Source organism: Camelus dromedarius, chromosome 3 (genome assembly GCF_036321535.1).
Source record: "Camelus dromedarius isolate mCamDro1 chromosome 3, mCamDro1.pat, whole genome shotgun sequence".
NCBI classification, from domain to species: Eukaryota; Metazoa; Chordata; class Mammalia; order Artiodactyla; family Camelidae; genus Camelus; species Camelus dromedarius.
In genome coordinates, this window is record NC_087438.1 from 51,102,058 (window position 1) to 51,125,763 (window position 23,706).

General features: G+C 43.6%; 1 protein-coding gene across 7 annotated transcripts in view; it reads left to right on the forward strand.

Moving 5' to 3' along the window:
* PDE8B (phosphodiesterase 8B) overlaps window positions 1–23,706 on the forward strand; it is a 283,468-nt gene that overhangs the window by 83,565 nt on the left and 176,197 nt on the right. For 4 of the 7 annotated variants that reach the window (XM_031446942.2, XM_064481713.1, XM_064481708.1 and 1 more), the window contains exon 1: window positions 11,370–11,747. The exons of the other annotated variants lie outside the window; for them this stretch is intronic. In XM_031446942.2, coding sequence (XP_031302802.2) covers window positions 11,409–11,747 — 339 coding nt within the window. In that variant the 5' untranslated portion in view covers window positions 11,370–11,408. Of the gene's footprint in view, window positions 1–11,369; window positions 11,748–23,706 lie in introns of those variants that run through there. 7 annotated transcript variants of the gene reach the window in all.

Below are 23,706 nucleotides of genomic sequence, written 5' to 3' on the forward strand. Positions count from 1 at the left end.
AGCTACCTAGTGTTCAGTATCTGGAAATAGTTGTTTCATGCATTTTATCTGTTTTTTAAGCTGTTAATGGAAGGAGGATAAATTTCTTCATTATAGCTAGAAATAAGTCCATGCTACAAATATTTATTCATAATCCTACAGAAAAGGTTGCCATCTTGAAATGCTATTCTATTTGAAGATATACTCTGAGATGTTTTGTGTTCTTTTTTACATTCTTATGTAATTTAAAATATAAACTATGGATATTGCAAAGAAATTTGGAAGAACTGCACTACATTGTTTATTTATTGTTGCAACATTGTCTGTATTCCCACAGCGGTCCCTGTGACTGCCCGTTCTCCTTTTCCCACACACCCACTCCTAATAGAACTCCTATGACTTTTTGATACAGTATTTAGGCTCTGAAATGGCTCTCAGACCTTTCCCAGGGAAAACTTCTAAGCCTCTCATAGCTGGAGTTCTAAGAATGGCCATTCAAGTCTTGCTTCCTGCATTTCCTGAGAATAGAGGTTACTTGAAGATGTGCCATCTCTAACTCACTATTATATATGTGTTGTACTTGTACATTTAGGCAAATATATTAGAACTACAATAAATGTGGGAATTTATGCCACCTGAATTGTAATAAACTGAATTTCTTACAAAATTTTCTGCAATTTAGTGCTTAAAATATCTTATAAATGTGTAGAGTTTGTGGCTGGGCTCTATCTCTCACAGCAGTGCTAAGAGAAGGAAAATCTTAAGTCCTGGTTTTATACCTTAATTTAACACATGAGGCAGTTCTCATACTACAGTTCTCCTAATGTGTCATTTTCATTTTTAAAGTCTAGGGCTTTTTTTTTCTTTTAAGTTGATTTTTATGTTGGAAATTTCAAAAGATCCCCCATTAAGAAGGATCTGAATCTTATCTTTTATTTTTATTTTTTTAACATTTTTTATTTTATAATAATTATACAATGTTGTGTCAAATTCCAGTGTAGAGCACAATTTTTCAGTTATACATGAACATATATATATTCACTGTCACATTTTTTCTCTGTGAGCTACCATAAGATCTTGTATATATTTCCCTGTGCTATACAGTATAATCTTGTTTATCTGTTCTACATTTTGAAATCCCTGTCTATCCCTTCCCACCCCCCGCCCCCTTGGCAACCACAAGTTTGTATTCTATGTCTATGAGTCTGTTTTTATTTTGTATTTATGTTTTGTTTGTTTGTTTGTATTTTTTTATTTTAGATTCCACATATGAGCGATCTCATATGGTATTTTTCTTTCTCTTTCTGGTTTACTTCACTTAGAATGACATTCTACACTGCTGGTGGGAATGTAGTGTGGTGCAGCCACTGTGTAAAACAGTATGGAGATTCCTCAAAAGACTAGGAATAGACTTATCATATGACCCAGGAATCCCACTCCTGGGCATATATCCAGAAGGAACCCTACTCCAAAATGACACCTGCACCCCAATGTTCATAGCCGCACTATTTACAATAGCCAAGACATGGAAACAGGCTAAATGTCCATCAACAGATGATTGGATAAAGAAGATGTGGTATATTTATACACTGGAATGCTATTCAGCCATAAAAAAAACTCCTGAATCTTATCTGTTAGATCTCGGTGAGAAATGCAGTATGTATAGCTTAAACCATATATCTATATATATTTAAGTATATATATATTTTAAAAGGCTATGTAAGATTTTTATAACATATAAAAGTTTGATGATTCCATGCTTAGGAGAAATCAAGTAATTTCTTAGCAATGCTAGGTGGAAGTTCAGGTTAATGGTGAACAGAAAGATGTTGAAAGATTTCATACCCAATATAGAAGAAGAGAAGCATATAGAGATACATACTACATACAGGACTTGTACACAGAGACAAAGCATGTAAAGTACAGCACTTACATAGTAGGCCACTTCCTAAATGGTAGCCATTGTTATTATATTGTTATTCAGCCAGTGTTATGAAAATAATTTTATTTGCTTTGTTGTACTTGCACTGGATGGAGTTCACACTTTCTTTCTCCTCCCATTCCCTAAGATACTGCTTCCTAGAACTTTATTTATGATTCCTAAAAGTTAGTGGACTTTTGTCTTCCTAGGCTTGAACACTATATTAAAAAAAAGAAAATCAAGTGCTCTTCTGGGCATTTATATAGTTCTTCTGGTGTGCATTTAAATATGCAGTTTACTTCTATAAGTTCCCCCCCTTCCGCCGCCTCCACTGCCCTGCCATGCCACGTTCCCATGTCTCAGAAAGGGTGAAGATCTTGAAAACCTGTCCTTAGAAGTCCCTGGCTTGGAGAGGCATCCCTGAAACCCCCAACTTGACAATTCTTACACTTTGCCAGCCGATAGTGCTTTGCGGCATTGCTTTGTGCAATGAAACTGTGCATTCAGGTTCGTGCACAAGTTGTATTATGCTTCAGAAAATAACACAGGGAAGGGTGTTTTTTGTTGTGTTGCTATTTTTGTTTTGTTTGTTGTTTGCTGTTACTATTTTGTAATGCCTGACTTTATGTAGACCAGTGGTTTTCAAAGTGTGACCTGGCATCAGTAGCAACAGCATCGTTTGGGAATCAGTTACGAATGAGAGTTTTCAGACCCTGCATTCCGGGTTTTTGGCAATTCTGATGTATGCTAAAGTTTGACAGCTGCTGGTGTGGAGAGCCCCGGAAAGGCTCCTATATCTGACTTAATTTATTATAAGCCACATCATACGAGGTATGAAGAAGTAATCAGTCATGCCCCCAGCTGCTGTTGCCTTGGAGATGTTTAATGGTGTAACACGGGAGGTGCCACTCTGCTGAGCAAATGTCAGACTCTAAGAAGGAAGAGACTTTCTGCCAAAAGCCTTTGAGAACACCTCCTTTCACAGCCCCAGCAGCCAAAGGGAGAAGATTAAGACATCACAACTACAGAAGTTGCTAACACAGGGCCCTCGGGCTGAGCTGCAGCCTTGAGGGAACTTTAGCTAGTTAAGAGGTGAAATCCCAGGGCTCAAAAGCTGTTCGCAAAGCAGAAGTATCAGAAGACTGAATTTAGCAATCTGGACGTGAAGCACGAGACTCATATCTCTGTGTAGACCAGACTGCAGGGAAGCCCAAGGAAGTCTTGGCAAATAGACTATTTTCTTAGAGAGAGAGAGAGAGAGAGAGAGAGAGAGAGAGAGAGAGAGAGAGAGTGTCTCTGCTGTCTCTTCCTTTTCTTATAAGGATACCAGCCCTACTGGATTAAGGCCTCATCCTCATGACCTCATTTAACCTTAACTACCTCCCTAGAGGACCTGTCTCCAAATACAGTCACCATGGGGATTAGGGCTTCAACATACAGATTTGTGTGGGGACATAATTCAGTCCATACCAGTCCTTCTTGAGTATGCAGTCAGATTCATCGCAGTAAAACAGCACTTTTAAGGTACAGTCTTACTGAGAAACCTCGGTGATCCCCAATGACTAGAATTTTACCAAACTCCTTGGTCTGTCATTCGGTTCCCTGGTGGGTGCAAACCTCCTTTGTCAGCCAAAATCACGCTGTCCTCGTCCCCGATGCCACACACCTCTTGAATATCCTACTTCACTGTTCTTCAGGCATGCGGTGTGTATTCCCACCCCCAGGCCTCTGCTCACATATTCTCTCTGGAATGTCCTCTTTTCCACTTATTCAAATACCGCCCTTTCTTCTAAGCACCACACTCCCTCTCCTCAGTGACATCTTCTGCATCACTTCCACCCACAGCAGTCTTTCCCTCTGGGCTGGGATTATTTTCTCAAAGCAAGTGTTAACTCCCTCTCTCTCCCTCTCTCTCTCTCTCTCTCTCCCCCTCTGTGTGTGTGTGTGTGTGTGTGTGTGTTCCTGATGGAGCTGTCTGAGAGTGGGTACTGAGGTGTTCCTTTTTTGTGTCCCTCACAGTGCCTGGCACTGGTGAGGTGCTCAGTGTTCTCACTGTGTGGATGGGTGGATGGATAGATGAAAAGAATGACGTTCCTTTGATAAGGTTTTTTTGAGAATCTTCATTTACATGCCATCACCTCTGAGAAAACATCCACAGCCTCCGTGTCTCTATCACATCAGCATATTTTAAATCCCTATACAAGCTTCACCACTACCAGAGAATTTTATTGTTTGTTTACCCTTCTCATCCCCCCATAGTATTCTAAACTCTATAGAAGAGACTGTTTCTTTCTTGTTTCCCAGTGCCTAGTTAGTGTCTGATACATGGTAGCCCCTCAGTAAATATTTGAATGAATGAACGAATGAATGAATGACTTTAGCATCATCTACTGTAATGGACTCTTTTGGAGCCTAGCAAAGTGTGTGTACAAGTAAGGAGGGTCTGCTTAGGAAACTGAACCTTTTCTATTACCCATGAGGCGTTGAGGAAATGTCACACTAATTTAGAAACAAATGTGCTTTGCTTTATATATTGTATATCTTAAGTCAAATCAGAGTGAATAAATAACTGTACTCTGACTTAGAATACCCAAAAAACTCAAAATCCTATAGAAGAGTATTCAGAAAGCCATGCAGTCTACTATTTTTTTTTTTAAAAAAGCTAATGTTTAATTATTTGGCAAACACAAGTTTATTTTGCAAGACAGTAGATGCGTTTTCTAAATCTAGATTTTTCATATGAGGAGTTTCCTTAAGGGTGGTGGAAACTACGGTGACTTCCACTATATGTAGGAGAAGTTTCAGGGTCTTCCATTTTCTGTCTTCTTTCTTCCAGTTTTACCATCCTCACCTCAGGAGACGCTGTCTACATATCTCCTTGCTCACTGTCTTCTGGATCCACCAAGGTGAATTCTGCCTCTGTCTCTTTGCTCATGCTGTTCCCTTCACTTGGAAAGCCTTTCTGGTTTAGGTCCAGCTGTCATGTTCCCTTCTCCAGCAAGTCTTCCCCAATTGTCATAACTACGAAAAAGAACTGCCAGTACCACTCATTTTTCTCTCATGCCTAGAGTGTCAACTCATGTATAATGCTCTGACATGTCTTGTGTGTACGTCCTCTCTCCCTGATTGCTCTGGAAGCTCCTTTGGAGTAGGACTGAGCCTTGTGTTTCATTTGTATATCCTTTTATGCCTGATACTATTGTGAAATGTGTTTGTAAGATTTTTGGAAATCTCTCACAGCCTGACTATTTAAATCAGGAGAATTCTGAGGACGGGTAGCAAGAGGATTCTGAAGTCTCCTGTCCAGAGCTGATCCAGACCTTCCCTGTGGTGTTCTTGTTAGTAGGAAGGTCAGATCACTTTTGATTACCTAGATTCAGGGCCCAGTGCTCAGTGGATTCCATGTTTGACGATGTTAACCGAAGGTGGTCACAGGTGGGCTGAATCCCTTCCTACCTCATCTCTTTTTGCGTATTCTACACCTGGCATGTGGAAACTATTCTATGGGCCAGATCACCTCCTAAATTTCATTTGGTCTGTGGCAAAAGGTCCAAGATGTGATACACTTACAGTTAAACATACAATTTGTTTTTACACCATTAAAAGAGCTGTATCTGTAAAGCCACCTGGTAGGAGTGTTTCACTATGAAAGCGATTCCTTATGTCTTTCTTTGTCTCTCACTTTCTTTTAGTCTCTGTTCCTTTATGTCTCTGTGCATCTGGTTTTGTAAGTATTTCCTTTGTACATTACAGAGAAATTTGTAACAAAAACAGAGAAATTAATTTCTGACTCTCTCCCTTCTTTAATTTTTTTCCATCCTTTACCTTCTGTCTGAAAGACAAAAAAATCATTGGAAGTCCATAAAAGAAAATATACTTAGCTAAAATACTTTTGAGGGGAAATTAAGAAACATTATGCTCATTCATCTACATTGTTTTTGTATTGACTAAAATATTATTTTCATAAAAAGAAATCTGTTGTGCTCCAGTTTCTTATCTATATCACTTTACATTCACTTATGAACCTTAACAGATAGATGTGCATTTTCCATAGTTGCAATTAATCTAGATAAGCTATGTAGATTTAATCTCTACACATTTAAATAGTGGTATTCTTACCAATAGTGTAGTTTGTTGAGCTATTCCGTGAGTGTTTGCTGTTTGGATTATCTCTGTTTTCATCATCGTAAATAGCACTGCTACAAACATCTTTGTATAAATTATTGTTTCATTCTTTTGGCTTTTTCTAATGTATATTATCAAAAGGAAGATTATCAGGTCATGGCATTCACTGACTTTAAAAACTGAAAACATAGAAACTAAAACTCTGCTTAATAAAGAAAAAAGCCTCAAACCCCTTAAATTTGAGTTGTAACAGTTAAAGGAAGAAAAGGAAGAAATGAGAAAAAATCATTCATTAATTCAACAAATATTTCAGCATCTACTCTATGCCAGGCACTGTTCTAGGGATTTGGGATCCATCAGTGAATAAGAAACAAAAAAACCCCTGCCCTAATAGTGCCTATATTCTAGTGGGGGAAGATAGACAAAAAACATGATAATAGATGAGCTAATTATATAATAAGTTGGAAAGTGATAAGAAAAGAAATGGAATAAGAAAAACAGCAGATGGAGAGGAATCAGGAATGGTAGGGGACAGTGGAGGGATATGGGTTGTGATTTTAAACAAGAGTTGTCGAGAAGGCAGCGTTCGAGCAGAGACTTAAGGGAAGTGAGGAAGTTAGCCACATTCTTTTAAAAATTAATTTGTTAATTAATTGAAGTAGTTGATTTACAATGTTCTGTTAGTTTCTGGCATATAAATAGTGACTTAGTTGTACATACATATCTATTCTTTTTCATTATAGGTAATTAGAAGATACTGAATGTTGTTCTCTGTGCTATATAGTAGGTCCTTGTTGTTTGTCTATTTTATACATAGTAATGTGTGTATGTTAATCCCGAACTCCTAATGTATTCCTCCCCCACCGTTTCCCGTTTAGTAACCACAGTTTGTTTTCTACGTCTGTGTAACCATGTCCTTTTTGATGAACAGCATAACGGGCAGAGGGAAGGGCACCTGGCTAACACTGTTAGTCTCCTGGAGAAACAGCAAGGAAGTCAGTGTGACTGGAGCAGAGAGAATGAGGGTGAGAGGGAAGAGGGCTCAGAAAGGCTAGGCAGGGGCCACAGCAGGTAGGATTTTGTAGGTTCTTATACGGATTTCGGCTTCTATGCTAGTCCCCAAAAGAGGCTGTGGAAAGACTACACTGGACTCACCTTCTTTGAAAGGGTAGATGTTGGACCTGTCCTTGACCCCTGCATCCAAGTCTCTGGGATGGGATGATCAGGGAGCTGTTGTGTTCCTGACCAATTCCTCAGGGTGATTCTAACGTGCAGTTAAGTGGAGGACTTCTTTTTCAGTTCAAAAATGCCACGATTCTAAATTTGAAATAATTTAATAAAAGAAAGTAAAAATTTCACAGCATCCCCGAATGCTGGTGATTTAGAGACTTTGGAGATGAGGTAGGAAATTGAGGCCCAGAGGTTAAGTGACTTGCCCGAGGGTACACAGCTATAAAAGGCAGCACTAGTTTCAGATGCGCCCTCTCACTCTCAGTTCAGTGAACCCTCTGCTGTGCCAGGCTACCTAATAAACTGTATCGTTTCACTTGTCAGGTGGTTAGATTTCCAATAAGCTCCACCATTAGGAATATAATTTGAATTCAGGGCTCTGTAAGGTTGATTGGTTGATTAAATGTTTGATTGTCTAAAGATTAATCAGAAAGCTGCTATTGTTCTAACCTTTATGGTTAAGAATCACTCAAAATGTATTCATCACATTTTCTTCTTTAGAGGAATTCTGAACGAGTTATACCAATTTAGAGTGGGAAAGGACCTTAATTGTTCAGGGTCTTGCAGTGCTTCTGGGTCATAATTCTGAAATAAAGCTCTTACTTGACATCAGTATAAAACACACAAGCCGTTCAGCTGACCTTGGACATTTCTGAGGTTTAGAAGACATTTCTGATTTAGTTTGCTTTTTGATTTGTTTCTTGGACATTGGCTGTAGCTAAATATTTTTCACTTAATTCAATTTTTTTTGGTAATGTTGACTTTTCTGGCTTCATTCTGTAACTGGAGCCTACGTTTTATCTGCAACGTCTGAGCTCGTAGACTTTGCTGTTATCCTGGATGCACTGAAATTGTGACATGGGAATTGGTCCAGAAATCACTTACATGAGCAAGAACTCGGGCCTCGGAGCTTAAGTCAGGGAACAATTTCAGTTCAACTGTTTCTCTTCCACCTGCACGCTTCTGCACGTTTCAGGGGCCAGATCTGTCCCAGAAGCAGGGGGGGGGCAGGTTACACATTCCCACTGAGAACACTTGGTGGAGATTTTGAGGATATGTTATTTTTTTCTTTCCACTGAGCCAGAATTGGCAGGGGAAGCTGTGTCTGAGGAAGGTACTGAAACTATTGGCAGCTCGGGAGGAAAAATTTATACCTGGTGCATTGCCCCCCATTCCCTCTTCAGTTCCTACGGAAGAGTCGCATTCAGTGAAAGACACTGTTGCCCATATGAAATGGTCAATTAACTATTAAATTAAATTACTAAAGCTGCTCAGTCCTGTTCAGTAGCCACCTGGAGGTTATTTACCCTCTTAAGGCTTTTTTTTTTTTAGAAAGTTCAACCTAAATTTGCTTCTGCATGACTTGTCCCTTCATGACTCAGCCCCTAATGTTCTCCACCAGAAGATTGGTTGTAATTTCTGATTTATCATAGTCTTCCTACCTGCAAAGCCTCAGTGAGTGACTGGCCCTTTTCTCTGGGAGGTTTCATCATAGTAACCACATTCCTAGAGAAAACTGAGAAAGTCGACATGGGGCATGAGAATTAGCCTGGCTCTAAGTGTCAAGAAAGGCTGCCCTTGATGGGTAGCTGCATGGAGGATAATGACTGAAATGGAGTCTGTCAGGGAAGCATAGAGCAGCTTGAGGGATGGTTGACTCCTCACTTAACATGGCATCAGGGAATGGGAGGGAGACTAGTCCTTTTGGAATTTGACTCCGATGATGTTTGTCCGGATTCTGAATGGTCCCTTGGAAGGAGAGAAGATGGCAGCCGTCAGGCTTAGGCCTATTTCAAATGAATGACTGTCCCTAAAGCTCAGTCTTGACCGTTGAATGTGATATTCTTGTCAGCATGGATAGGGAGAAGGAAGCATGGACCCGGCAACCTGGAAGGGAATTGTGGTCGAAGCTATGATGCTGGTCAAGGACTTACTCCTCCAGCTGAGCGAGTGGTTTCAGCAGAACGTCCTCAGCACAGCTGTCAGTCTCATAAGGGGACTGCCTCAGCTGAAAAGGGTTACCTGGCCTGCAAGTAACTGCTGACTCATGTGAGGGTATAAAGGCCTCCTAGACCCAATTCAGCACAATTCTGAAGCATCATCCAGCTCCAGAATTTTCCCTGCAGGGGTCCCTGAGGCTTTGAGGGAGACTGGATCCTCACTCAGTTTCTCCTTCTTCTCAATCTCTGCCCTCTCTCCCTGCTTTCCTCCCTCTCTTTTCCTTCCAGATGTTGATTCTAAGACTGTGTGCTAATAAACCTTTTGCTTGCTAAACCCATCTCAGAATCTGCCTCTTGGGGAGCCCAACGTGCATGGAAATTCTATGAGCCATTTGCCTGTCTGTTAGAACAGATAGCATGCACGTTTTCTGCATTAACTAGAGAGAAACTTCATCACATCATCATTTTTTTAAAGAGACCAAAAGGTGGAAAGTTGTACACAAACTGAGAAGAGAAACAGAAGACGTAGGTTACTTAGATTAGGTTAGTTCTCTCTCCTCCGTGTACCTGAATTTGGGATTTGGGGTGACACCTTGTTTCTCTAAGAAGGTTAGAAGCTGCCCTTTGGAGTCTTCATCCAGTTACTCCCAAACTTGATATTATGCGGCAAGAAAGGACAGGAAGAACCAAAGAAGTTATTTCAAATTGGATAGTTCTTTGTGCTTTGCACTAGGACTCTGTATTCGTGCCTTTGATCTTATAAGCAACTGTGATGAGTCTTCCCTTGGGCCATCCCATTTCTCCTCTGTGACACTGTAGCAGCAGGCAGGAATCACTCAAAGAACCAATGAACACATGGGCAGCGGTGCCTCGGGCTCTAACTCAGATTTCACATGAGGAGGATGGTAAGTAGCCTTCTTCTGAAGGTATACGTACTCTCCTTGCGTGAAGCTATGCGTGCCTTAAACGGGGCAGTGAGCGGAGGCAGTTTTGACTGTCCAGCCTGGAGTTATGAGGAAGAGCAGTTGACAGTGGGAGGCTGGATGGAGTAGAAGCCAGGAGGAAATTTTAGTGACACCCAAGGAAGAGGTGAAAACTCTGGAGGAGAAAGCCAAGAACCACGCGGACGGCATCTTTTTGTTCTTTCTTTGGCTCTTGGGGAATTTGTGTGTTTAAGTGCTTCGTCCTCTGCAGGGCCTCCCCTCCCTTGGCATGACCTCCAGAGGATGAGTAGACGTGGACTGGACTTCTGAAGACTGGGTCGCCATCCAGCTCAGCATTCAGAGTGTGGGGGGAAGGAGGGGACGACAGAGGCACGAAGTCACTCCTTAATGCTCTGTACTGGGCGGCGAGCAAGTCAGACGGGTGGGCTGGGGCTGGAGGGTCCCTACAGGACGTTCTGGTGTTTGGCACAGGGATGTTACAGCGTGTTCGTGAAAGGCCAGAGGCTCATTGCAGTGCACCTCAGGCTACAGCTTGCGGTGTGTGCCACGAAGGGAAGAGGGACTAGGGCAGCGGAGAGCGGCCCGGGACGGGTGCAGAGGGACGAGGCCTCTGGACAGCGGAGGAGGGGAGAGCGCCGAGGCGCAGTGCCCGCTGCCGCGCCCGCGGCGGACACGCTCTGTCCAGCCCGGGAGAGCGCGGGGAGTGGCGGGCGGGGCCGAGGGGCGCATCGGGGCCCGGGAGGCGGCGGCCGCGGGGCGGCGGCGCCGCGGAGGAAGGCGGGTGGGAGCGAGGGAGGGGGACGCGCGCGGACTGAAAGTAGGGAAAGAGGTGCAGGCGGGCAGGCGGGCGGCGCTCTGGCCTGGGGGCCGCGGGAGCCCGACGAGGTCGAGCTGGGCGGCGGCGCTGGCCGAGCGGAGCCGAGGGCGGAGGGGAGGGCGGAGGCACAGGGAGCGCGTTTGGGGCGCCGCGGCGGGGAGGGTGGCGGCCGCCGGTGCGCGCGGGGCGCTGTGTGTGCGCGCTCCCCTGCTCGGGAAGGAAGATGGCCCAGAAGGGAAAGTTGGGGTGACGCGCGCAGCCCCGGGAGGCTCGGCGGGGGGCGCCGCGGCGAGCCCGACGGAGAGGCGGCCAGACAGGCCGAGGGGCGCGCGGTCCAGGTCCCGCCGCCGCCGCCGCCGAGGCGCCCGCCCCCTCACTGCAGGTGGCCGCGGCGGCGCTGGGGCCGGGCGGCCCGGGGCGCGGGCGGGCGCGCTGGGGAGCCCGGCCGAGGGATGGGCTGCGCCCCCAGCATCCACGTCTCGCAGAGCGGCGTGATCTACTGCCGGGACTCGGACGAGTCCAACTCGCCCCGCCAGACCACCAGCGTGTCGCAGGGCCTCGCGGCCCCCCTGCACGGCCTCTTCGTCCAGACCGACGCCGCCGACGCCATCCCACCGAGCCGCGCTTCCAGGCCCCGCGGCGCCACCCGCGTCCGCAGGGCCCGCGCCGAGCTGGGCAGCGGCAGCAGCGCGGGCTCCGCAGCCCTCGCCGCGACCACCTGCAGGGGCCGGAGGCGCCACTGCTGCAGCAGCGCGGAGGCCGAGACCCAGACCAGCTACACCAGCGTCAAGGTAAACGCCGGGCGCCGACGCTGGCTGGTGGGGGGCCGCCCGCCCCGTCCGGCGGGGCTCGCGCGGGTAGGGGGTTCCGGCGGAGTTGAGTGGCCGTGATGCGGTTGTTTTGGTGAGGTTGTCACTAAAGAGGAGTTTACTTTTCATTTGTGGAGGGTGACGAGGGCCCAGGAAATGCGAGCAGAAAAGACCCCTGGAGGGGTCCTGGGAGCTGGTTCTGGGAGACAGGGTCGAGAAGGGAAGCAGGTGGGCTGGTCCGTTTCTCATCGAGTGGGGGAATGCCTGGGCACTCAGGAGGAGGAGTGCGTATAACGGAGAGCGTTCAATGGCGAGTCCCATTGAATGAAATCTGAGCTCCGGGCTGGATTTGCATGCCTGGTAGGTGAATGGTGCATACCCGGTGCAGAGATACTATAGTGCCCTCGTGTTCAGATTTTTACCTGGGGAAACCAGCCAGGCTGCGAGGAGTCTTAGCCACAGGGACCATGTGTAGGATTTGTGAATAAATGAGAGAGTTTCTGTTTTGGGGAAGAGATGGAGGAAGGGAACGGAGGTTGAGGATCTGAGTGGAACCTGTTGTTTGTTACTTCTTTGGGTTGGCTGCATCTTGGACAGAATTGAGAGAACCGGGCAGTGAGTTTGGAGGATCAGCTGAGCTATAGTGAGGGAAGTGGCTTCCAGTGCAGTGCAGCTGTCTGAAGATGAAGATTCATTCTACACATACATCTTATCTTTCAGGAGAGTGGAATTTTGAAGAACTAGAAAAAAATTAAGTGATTAAAGCAGTCACTACATGTATCTTAATGCCAGAAGAAAAATGGTTATTTTAACGATGCTCTCCTGTGTATTCTCAAAACACTATTAAATTCAAGAGGTTTTTCTTTGTGTAAATCTAGCCACTGGGCCTTTTATCCTTATAGCAAACAGAAAGACAGTAGCACATCCCACAGTCCAGAGGAAAAGAAATACATCTCTGTGACTGTTAATGTTAGAGTCACAGCTTTTACATGCTCAGTAAGATACCAGGATCCCTTCCCTGGATTATTTGGTAAAGGCACAATTGTTATGTTTAATATTTGAAAAGTTATTCAACAATTGGCTTAGTGTGAGGAGGCTCCTGGTCTTCCTTGGATAAAGTCAGCTCTCAGTGGAGGGGTGAAGAGGAGGGTGACATGTGCTCAGTTTGGAAGACCGAAAGATTCTTTTAGTGAGCTTAGTTTAACAGCATCTGACTTTGTAATATGAAGCTTAACTGATGTTTATTTACAGTTAGGGAGTTTCTCTGGTAATAATCATATGATACGATAATGTAATCATCATTATAAGAAAAATACCATTTATTGAGCACCTACTATGTGCCAGGTGTATGCTTCTTTTCTAGCTTTTGAGTGTTAACTGTATAATAATAGAATATCTGAAAACTAGAGACCTGGATTCATGACAGTACAACCTACCAGTTGAATATTTGTTATAAAGGCGTGTGCTGAACACTTTATTTTTCTTTTGTCAAGTTTTCCCCCCTACACTGGCTCATGTAAAGTTACCATTAGGAGCAATTTCAGGGGAATAAAATGTTATATTTAGTGAAATAATTCAATTGGAATGCTATCGCTAAAGACCATCCTTTTGCCTTCTGGTTGAAAAGGAAATTTGAAGACATGAAGCAGTAGTTCAGAATTGTGACAGCTTATGAACTCTGTGATACTCATTTTGGTTGCTTAAGAGAAATTGTGTATTTTTGCCTTTCAGAGTAGCACGAATCCCGATTTAGTACCTGGCAACTCCAGCTACTCCATGTTTGTTCAAAGAAAGAAGGAATAATGAATGAACTCCTTCTCTATGTTTTACTACTTCCCTCAGGAGGCTACTTAGAGACCAAATGGAGTGAAAACTGGAGGGAAATGAGTCCCAATTATTAGCAGCTAGTCTGAACTTGTATAAACGTCATTGCTACTTGGCTGGCGTGTTAAAAAAGCTTGACCTGGATAGGAATTTAACTTACTTCACTTTATCAACAGGATTTCCAAATAAGAGCCTAATTCATTCCAACCCATTAGGAATGCTAGGAATAAAACTCCTGGTTGGGTTCACTTGACACTAATGTGCATGTGTAGCACTCCAAAACTGTAGACTTGAAATTAAATTTGAGACCAGCATTATTATTTATGCAAACCATCCAGAATTATTATCACAGAATTGCTCTAATATATTTAATAGTATCCTTTTAGGGCTTGCAACTCAGTGTTACAGTATCTTTTTCACTTTTCAGGTTTCATACTCTTGTGGATGAGATAATTTTATAAAAATATTAACTTTCATTTTTTTTTTTCAGTAAGAATTCTTCCACCTTAAGAGTTTGAGATAGTTGCTAGTCATTCTCCACCTCCCCCACCCCACTCCCTTTTTCAAAATGGTCAGGTGGAAAAGTAAAGTCTTTGCCATTTGGTCTTGTTTACAGTGGTGTGGGGTTGTGATAGGTTTTTTTTTTAATTTCCTCTTTATACATCAATTATAAACCATATCTTCATTATCTCCTTGGTCTCTGTTATTCCTGAGAGCAGAAATGTGTGCTTGATCTCTTTCGCTCTTTTCTAGCAATAATTCATCTCATTAGGCTTTTAGAATGATGAAGCATTATGATGTCAAACGTGATGTCGACAGGAACCTTCCTGAATACCTAATTTACAAAAAAAATGATAAACATTAATAATTCATGTGCAGTACAATGATATCATACAGGTTTCCATTTCTGGTAAGAAGTTAGATTTGTCTTCCAATTGCTGTAAAAATGCAACTTACTAGCAATTTGTCTCCCTCTTGTTTGCCTTTTTAAAAATAGTTCTCCAACAGGAGAATCCTGCAGAATGCTCACTCCTGGTATTGTGCCAGTTTTGTAATTCTTGTTCAGAAATCCTGAGAGGAGATGGTTGAACCTCTCTCTGGGAAGATCCAGGAATTCTGACAGGCCTTCTTTTCTCATCCCAGCTGCGGTGGCTGGGGAGGTGTTCGGAACTAGACAGCCAGTTGTAGAAGAGTCTTTATTGACAGTTCAGTCAACTTGCAGCCATCTCTGTGTAGGTTAACTATTTTGCGGATCAGACAGGGGAGGTGGTTAGTTTCCAAATGATTTTGTGCTTTGCCAGTTCCCCCTTTCTCCTCCATTCATTGGGCTCATTTATTCATCCAGCCAGTATTTGTTCTAGACTCTGTTGTAGATACTAGGGATTCAGAGAATATCCATGAAGTTTGGTAAGCAAAGCCTCATGAGGACAGAGAATCTATTGCAGAAAGGTGTGCCTAAGACAGTGATTAATTACATCTGTATCGTCTGTTCCATGGCTTTCTGAATCAGTGAGGATAATCCCAAGTTGACTGTATACAAAGGGAAAATAAATAGACATTTTTATGGCCTTATGGTAAATAATTAATGAGATTTTATTTAGGGGAGGGGTAGAGCTATTTTGAAAAAAAATACCATTTTTTCTTTCTAAGTCAGTATTCTTAAACTTCAGTGTACATCGGAATCACCTGGAAGGCTTGTTAAACTACAGATTGTTGGGTCCTACTCCCAGAGTTTCTGATTTAGTAGTCTTGGGTGGGGCCTGTGGAGCCTGAGAGTTTGGATTTCCAACAGGCTTCTGTTGAGGGGGGGGATACTAGTTTTGCTGATCTGGGGCCCACACTTTGAGAACCACTGCGCTTTTTTTTTTTAAATTTATTCTTGGCAGGGTAGTTAGGTTTGTTTATTTGTTTTTTAAGAGGAGGTACTGGGAATTGAACCCATGACCTTGTGCATGCTAAGCATGCACTCTACACTGAGCTATATCGTCCTTCCTACTGAGAACCACAGCTTTTACGAGAATTAAACTGTCTGTTGGCCACATGAATTAGATGGGGTCATCTCCAGCAGATTGGACTGTAACACATTGCAGATATTTGGAGTACTAGTCATAGCCCAGCTTTCACCTTAGTTTACTTTTGTCATGGGCCACCTGTCATTTCTATTCAGGCTCTGAGCCTCCAAGGTTGTCTGGAAAGTCTGTAAGTGGGGAGAGGGCTGGACCACATAGGCCACTGTCGTTTCTTGAGGTTCGACTTCCCCTGAGGATCTGTTGGGATTTGTAGGTCCTAATGTCTTGCTTTGCCACCACAGTCCCTTCCATTCCTCTGCCCTGTTGGAGCTGTGTCCTGCAGGATGGGAAATTGCAAGGCAAGGGAAGAGCTTAAAATGGGAGCTGATGTGACATCATACAGGCTCATTCAACTGTCGGCTCTTGGATTTCTTGCTAGTCCTTTTCACCATTAAAAAATTTGTTTTAAAAAATAGAGCATACAGTTTAGTAAGCCCAAGGAGTCTTGCAGGTTGATGTAGTAAAGCCCAAGTTTACTTTCCTCCATAGCTCATTTCATCAAAATTTAGTCCCTCCACCCCTTTCTTCCAAAACTTGAATTATAGCCAGTGAGCACATTTCCCTAATTTTCACTTCTTTCTTCAATAGTTACACTGATTTTTAAGAACCATCAGTTATTCACCCTTTAGACTTTGTTAAATAAGTTCTCAAATCAGAAAGTAACAGAGCAAGTCACTAACTTTTCAGGGACGATGCTTTTCTCCTGAACCTCACCCTGGCGGACAGGTGAGGCAGGACACGGGCTGCAGCAGGACAGGACATGCTGATGAGGGCAGGGCAGATCCTGTGGTACCCGGTTATGATGGGCTAAGGCCAGGAAACAGGGTAGGAGGGAGAGAGGGAGGGAGCCCTGTAGCACCGGGTGGGAAGACAGAGTCCAGAGTCTAGGAAACCAGCAGGGATGGGGAGGAACAGGTGAGCACTTCAGGGCCAGATGGGCAAGTAAAATCTAGAAATCAGGGGCTCAGAAAGGTGACCAGATGTGGAACTAGACCGAGACTTCTGGTTGAGGAACAGAAGCAGTTTACTTTTCTGTTCTGTTTGGGGTTCTCTGCTGAGTACAGATAGTTCAGGGCCTGTAGGAGATGCTGGTGACTAGTCAGAGGGCTGTAAGTAAACCCTGCACCTAGGGGAGGCAAGACCAACCAGGTCTTCCTTGCACCTGATCAGATGGTGTCTGGGCAGGAAACAGGTTGCATACTGACAAAGGTTTAATTGAAAATAATCTAATGAAGGGGCTATTTCAGATGTTTTGGCAGGATGAAGGGAAATCCACAAATGGTGATGGAGTATCCTAAGACTAGAAAAAGAGGGCACTGTTATCGCCTAGAAGAGGCCACAGGAAGGTATGGTCATGGGAACCTAAGAAACCAAACCTGTAGGACAGGGAAGCCCTCAGAAGCTGTGGTCTTAAGGAAGAATGCAGTGATTAGAGGTCTGTGGCCTGACGGGGGTGGGGGGGCAAGGTAGTAAAGACCTCCATGCTGTTGTCTTCCCTTTCATTGGTACCATCTTTGTCAAACACATTTGGAAACCAGAGGGCAAGGAAGCCTGTTGACAGAGGTTTTCCAGAGCAGGGGAGAATACCCTGACCACACCCCAGGAGGCTGTCTGTACCCACTGTTAACGGATGGTCAGTATCACTAGAGATACTCTGGGAAGCTCAGATGGAGATGGACAGTTCTGATAATTGTCTGAAATAATGGCATTTTTAAAATGGCCACTTAATTTATTGTTTATGTTTCCTGTTTAATGATTAATGATATTAAAGTATGTCCATTTATCTTGTTGGGAGACCTCTAAGTTGTTGGCTGTAAACATCTCCTCCTCAGTTCACTCTCCACCCTGACTCTGCTCAGACATTTTCCTAGTCAGCTTGGGCTGCTATAACACAATACCATAAACAGGATGGCTTAAACCACAGACATTTCTTTCTCACTGTCCTGGAGGCTGGGAAGATCCAGGATCAAGGTGTTTTGTGAGAGCTCTCTTCCTGGCTTCCAGACAGCTGTCTCCCTGTTGTGTCCTCACATGGCAGAGAGCGAGCGAACTCTGGTCTCTCTTATTCCTCTTTGAAGGACACTAATCCCATCATGGGGGCCCCACCCTCATAACCTCATGTAAACCTAATTACCTCCCAAAGGTCCCACCTCAGAATACCATCAGGGCTAGGGCTGCAACACAGGAATTAGTCCATAACAGATGTGTTTCTATCATTTCCCCCATACCTTGCTCACTGCTCACTCTCCCCACGATGTCAAAGCCCAGAGGTTGTGTGGGGGCTGAAAGCACTCTTTCTAAGTAAGAATTCCCTAAGCTGGAACCCAGCTTAGCCAATTTATTATATTTTTGCTGTTTGTACTTTCTTACTCTCTTAGTCTCCTCTCCACAGCCTCAAAATGTTAATAAATGAGTTTTACTATGTGTTTACAAGCTGATGTTTTTTACTCAAGAATATGCATATTTAAAACATTTTAAAATATTCAGATGAGTTCAGGAGTTCATTAAAAAAAAAAAAGGTGTGACCATTATCTTACAGTGGAAGCCTGGATAGTTATTATGTTTTAATAGAAAACACCACTTTTTAATAAGTTGCCGCATAGATTAGTCTAGATGTGGTTGCTGATAGCTTCTTCCCATTTTCTCTCTTATCCCCTTGGCAGATACAAGCAGCTGTTATTTAGAATTTTGATGCTTTCTTTATTACCATAACTTTTTTCAGCTCCTCCTTTCTACCTCCTCAGGGACAGTTCACAGAAAAAATAGTTTAGAAGCTTGTGATTGGTTTAATAAAAATCAGGAGACAGTTTTACTTTTGGGTAATCCATCAGTGACAGAAAATATGTCATGGTTGTCTCTTGTTTCCAAGGCGATTCAGATTTTCTTGTATGGCTTGTGCATTTCGCAGCAAGGTCTGTAGAACAGATCTTAGTAGCATTAGCTGTTATTTGTCTTGCTATTTGTGGAGCACTTTGTGTCCTTTTATCCAATCTACATAAAAATACTCTGAGCTACAAAGTATCATTCCCATTTTACAAATGAGGAAAACAAGGCTGCAAGAGGAATGATACATTGCCCAAAGTGAGGGCTTTAATTTGAATACAGGAATGTCTGAATCCAACTCGAGAGTTCTTCACCACTGAGCTTTACTGCCTCTCACACAGGCCTGAAGGCCCAAGCGTGGCTGGTACTGGACTACGGTTTAGAGCAGAAAGGTGATGAACATATGTCGGGGTGGGGAGCCATAAGGGGGCCTTGTGGTTGAGGTTTTCCCTATTACAGATCCACTGTCACCCCTTCCATTAGCTTAAACTGGACTGTTGTTTTGAGATGAGTGGAGAATGTAAAATACATACAAAACTGGAGATGCTTTGGCAGAACAAGTTGCCATCTTGTTCAGCGGAACACAGTGTTTGGCACTTACTAAGTGTTGTACAAATACTAGCTGCTAATAATCTTGTGGCTGCTGCGTTTTCTGTTTTAGTAATTAAAATGAGATTTTGGTTATTTAGATTTCGGTGTTTTTGAAACACGTAATTTGTTCTTTATTGGAAGATGTATCCCACTTTCCAGTAGATTGATTTGGCCATTGTAGGTGACTAACTGGATTTATATATAGATGTGTTAGCCTGAAGCTTTGGAAACTGCTGGGTTTGGTCTGCATCAGTGGGCTTTGCAAAAGAGATGACACAGTAGAATCTTGCCAGGCGAAGGCCCAAGCCAGCATTTGGGTTCCATGACTGTCAGACCTGCATAAGGCTGCTGCCTCTAAAGCTCAGGGCCTTGGTGTCATCTTCGGGTGGTTCCATGTGGAATTCTTTGGTGTAAACCTGTAACCTGAAACCTTGGTCTATAATTGGTCTTAAAACCATTTTGCATAAGCTCTGTTGGTTTTTATGCTGGGGCATTTCAGGTAGTATGTTGTTGGAAAAAATGATGCATGGTGAATCTAAGGCCCATTTTCTCCTAGAGAGGATGGTATAATGATTAGCTGCAGGGATCCAGTTCCCTGTGTGAGTCACACAACAGAGGGAAGACCCTGCATTTTGGAAATTTTTACAGGAAGACTTTTTAATAACCCATCACACAGGTTAACACAAATAAAAAGAAAAGCGCCATTTGCTGACGTCAGAACCACAAATAACATTAAAGCTCTGGGCCTGGAAGGTGATGACTTCAGGGTAGCTGGGGCTTTTGTCCACTTCAGAGTTCCTGCTGAGGGAGCTTCACAAGCAGTGGCCACATGGAGAGGAAAGAACCTGTTTATGAAGACCGGTCGTGACCTGACGGCCCAGATCTCACCCACAAGTGGTCTCTAGGTCATATGAGACATCCTCATTTTCAGCTTAAGAAACTGATCAACAGTCTTGGCCGAGAAGCTGGCTGACTGGGAGGAAAGCAAAAGGCATTCTGCTGGTTGATGCTTCAGAAGCCTCAGTGGTGTTTTGAACTGAGCAGCAGCTGGAGCTAAAAGTTTCTCTTTTCCCTGCAATCTAATGCAAACTCTGGCTGCAATATCTCCTTTCCAGAGCTCCCTCCAGAGAGTGATACCAAAACAAGATGGCCACATAAAGTCAGGACGGAACAGAGGCTCAGCTTTGTCAGCGGCTGGGCAAACACGGGTTCGCTGTGCTATGTCTGCCCCGGGAAGTGGTCGCTTGCTCTGGGCTGGAGCCTTAGGCAGACAGCCTTGCACGAGGCTTTCTACCCTCTTCCTCCCAGTCTGTAAGGCTGGGTCTGCAAAGCCAGTTCTGGGACTCCTTACAAAGAGGACAGCTGCAGGCCCTCCTGTCCGTGTGGTTGGCCTCTTTGCCCATCTGCTCAGCCACGTGTGGAACCCAGGTGAGCTTCCACCAGGGTCAAAGCCCGGCACCTTTCCCTGCAGTGATCAGGCCCACGAGGACGGTGAGACTTCAGGACTGGCTGATCGCAGGGCCTTCATCTTCATCCCTTTAGGAGGAGCTGGTGAGGGGAAGGGACCGCTGTTCTCACCCCGCCCTGCCCCGGGGACAGTGGCAGGGAGGAGTGCTTCAGGCACATTGTCCCCTCCCCTTTGTTTGTTTGATATTTCCAAGAGGGGAGAAGGAGGTGGAGCCAAAGGCTAAAACCAGTTCTGTGTGTCCAGGGTGAGAACTTTGAATCTGAAAAAAGAATCAGGAGATGCTTTGAATTAATGTAAAAGGCAGCTGTCACTTTTATGTGTAGATCATATGACAAAACTACTTGGTGAAGCATCTAGTTGGTGTTGGGAAAGAATTTTCATTTGGAAACAACGTTATATGTGGCATTTAGGTTTCTAGGTTAGCCCAGAAAAAGGAGTTAGCCCATTATGTGTTTGGAATATATTTACAGTGTTGTGAGAGAAACATAAAATTGAATTAGAACTAGCGTTTAGGTTGTACGTGTGTCCTTTGGGAGAAGCGGGTTTAATTAGAAGGTGATGAAGCAGATGAGGAGGGGACCGGACAGTCCCCTCAGGGAGTCATTATCCTCAGCGATGGTTGGCGTTCTGAGGTGAGGGGCTCAGGTGGCGTTTTTGCCCCACATTGGTAGGGGGACAGCTGGGGTGCAGGAAGCTCCCATGGCTTGACCAGGACCCCACAGCCAGGGACTCAGAGCTGCTGCCACAACCCCATCTTCTTTTCATTGTGCTACTTCACCTCCAAAGGCACTGAAGTGTCTCGTTTCTTTTAGACACTTATTTCCTGTTTCATCTACACATCTTTCCATCTCTATCTTTTAACTCTAAGAATTCTTTTTTAAAAATCACAAAACCATTTTACACCAGAAATTTAGTGACTACTGTCTTAGTTCTGGCTGCTATAACAAAAATAGCACAGACAGGGTGGCTTGTGGACAACAGAAATTTACTTCTCACAGTTCACAGTTCTGGAGGCTGGGAAGTCCAAGATCAAGGGGCCAGCAGATTCGGTATATGGCGAGGAACTGCTTCCTGTTTCACAGGCGGCCATCGTGTCATTGTGTCCTCACGTGCAGGAAGGAGTGAGTGAGCTCTCTGGATCTCTTTTATAAGGGCACTAATACTATTTTTAATGACCCTCATGACCTAATCACTTCCCAAAGGTCCTACTTCCTAGTATCATCACATTCAACGTAGGGTAGGGGATGTGAACACCCAGTCTATAGTGACTACTTAGTATCAATCACATTTTTCTAATTGTCTTACTTTTTGCAGTGTGTTGGTATCCAGATAAGACCCACTCATTGTGATTGGTTGCTTTGTCTTTTAAGTCTCTCTTAATCTTAAGGTTCCCTGTCCCTCTCTTTTTCCACTTGCAGTTGCCTTGTTGAGGACCTTGGGTTGTTTGTCCTGTCGATGTTCCCAGATTCTGCATTTTGCTTTTTGCATTCCTGGCATGCATCTGACATATTACCCTGCCTTCTGTGTTTGCTAGAAACTTGCCATTAGATTCAGAGGTTTGATCCAGTTATGTTCAATTTTAGGGGGTGGAAGTGGAGGAGAATACATTTTCAATGATATTGTGTTCTCACAGCAGGAAATACACAATGTTTGTTTTTAATTTTTTGTTTGTTTCTTATTTGTTTGTTTTGGGGGGAGATAATTAGGTTTATTTGTTTATTTATTTATTATTAAATGTAGGTACAGGGGATTGAACCCAGGGCCTTGTGCATGCTAAGCATGTGTTCTACCACTGAACTATATCCTTCTCCCCTAATATTAAGTTAGTTTTAGGTGCACACTATAGTAATTCAATATTTATATACCTTATGAATTGATTACCACAGTAAGTCTCATAACCATCTGTCACCATACAAATTTATTACAGGATTATCAACTACATTTCCTGTGCTGTACATTATATCCCCATGACTTATTTTTTTATAACTGGAAATTTGTACCTCTTAATCCCCTTCACCCATTCATGAGTTCTAAATCAAGTAATTACAACTTGACATTGTAACTCAACGAGAAGTACAGCATAGTAGTTTTGTGTTGGTTATTTGTCTCTTGGTTCTCAGCTCCATTCCTGCTTTTCCACATTCTCTTTTGTATTACGTGGAGCTAGAAGCCTGCAAACTGCATCTTCCAGGCTCCTTTGCCAGATGGTCTGCTCTTAGATCGTGCAAGTAGGAGGTCTTGGTAGGAAATTGGGATGTAGGAGAAAGGAAGGGACAGTAGCAGTGGCTCCTGCTAAGTGGCAGTGGTATAGCTTTCACAGTGATGGCGCCCACGTCACTGATGAGTATGAGTGGGGGCTTGTGGGTACCTGCCCAGGGTGCTGACAGTTTCTGGTCTCTGGATATTACCCTTTCACCTTCTGTTTCTCCAGTTCATCTCCATCTTCTTTTTGCCTTTCTGTACCTACCCCAACACCTTGTAAACAGTTCCCTACACTGTCTCTCTCTACTTCACATATGTAGAGTAGTTTACGTTTTTCCCGCTGGACACTTGGGGTCTCTGGTCAGAGAGAGCTAGCTTATAATCTCATGTGTGCCGCTTACCTTTTTCTGTGACAAATCTTCTTTAACTTTCACTTTCTTCCTCTAAGTAAGATAGTAAAAGTAACTGCCTCATAGAGGTCTTTGAGAATGATGTTACACACACACCACTGTTAGCTTAGAACATAACTCTCATGCTAATAAGACACAAGCCAATTTTTGAAGGCTCATCATTTAGCATTTTTTATTATGGAAAAGCTCAAGTGTATACAAAAATAGAATAGTATAACGAAACTTTATGCAAACATTACCCAGCTTCAACAGTTATAACATTAAGGCTATTCTTTTATATATACCACCCACTCTCCCCCCTACTCTGGGATTATTTTAAAGCACATCTAAAACATCATATTATTTCAGCTTTAACTACTTCAGCCTGTAACTCTAAGAGATGAGGACTATTTAAAAAAACTATTAGCATATCTAAAAATTAAAATAATTGCTTAATGTTATCAAACACCAAGATAATGCTCAAATTTCCCTGACGATCTCATAAATGTCTTTGTTTAAAATAATGTTGTTTGAATCATGTTTGAAATAATACCCACCAATTGCAGTTGGTTGAT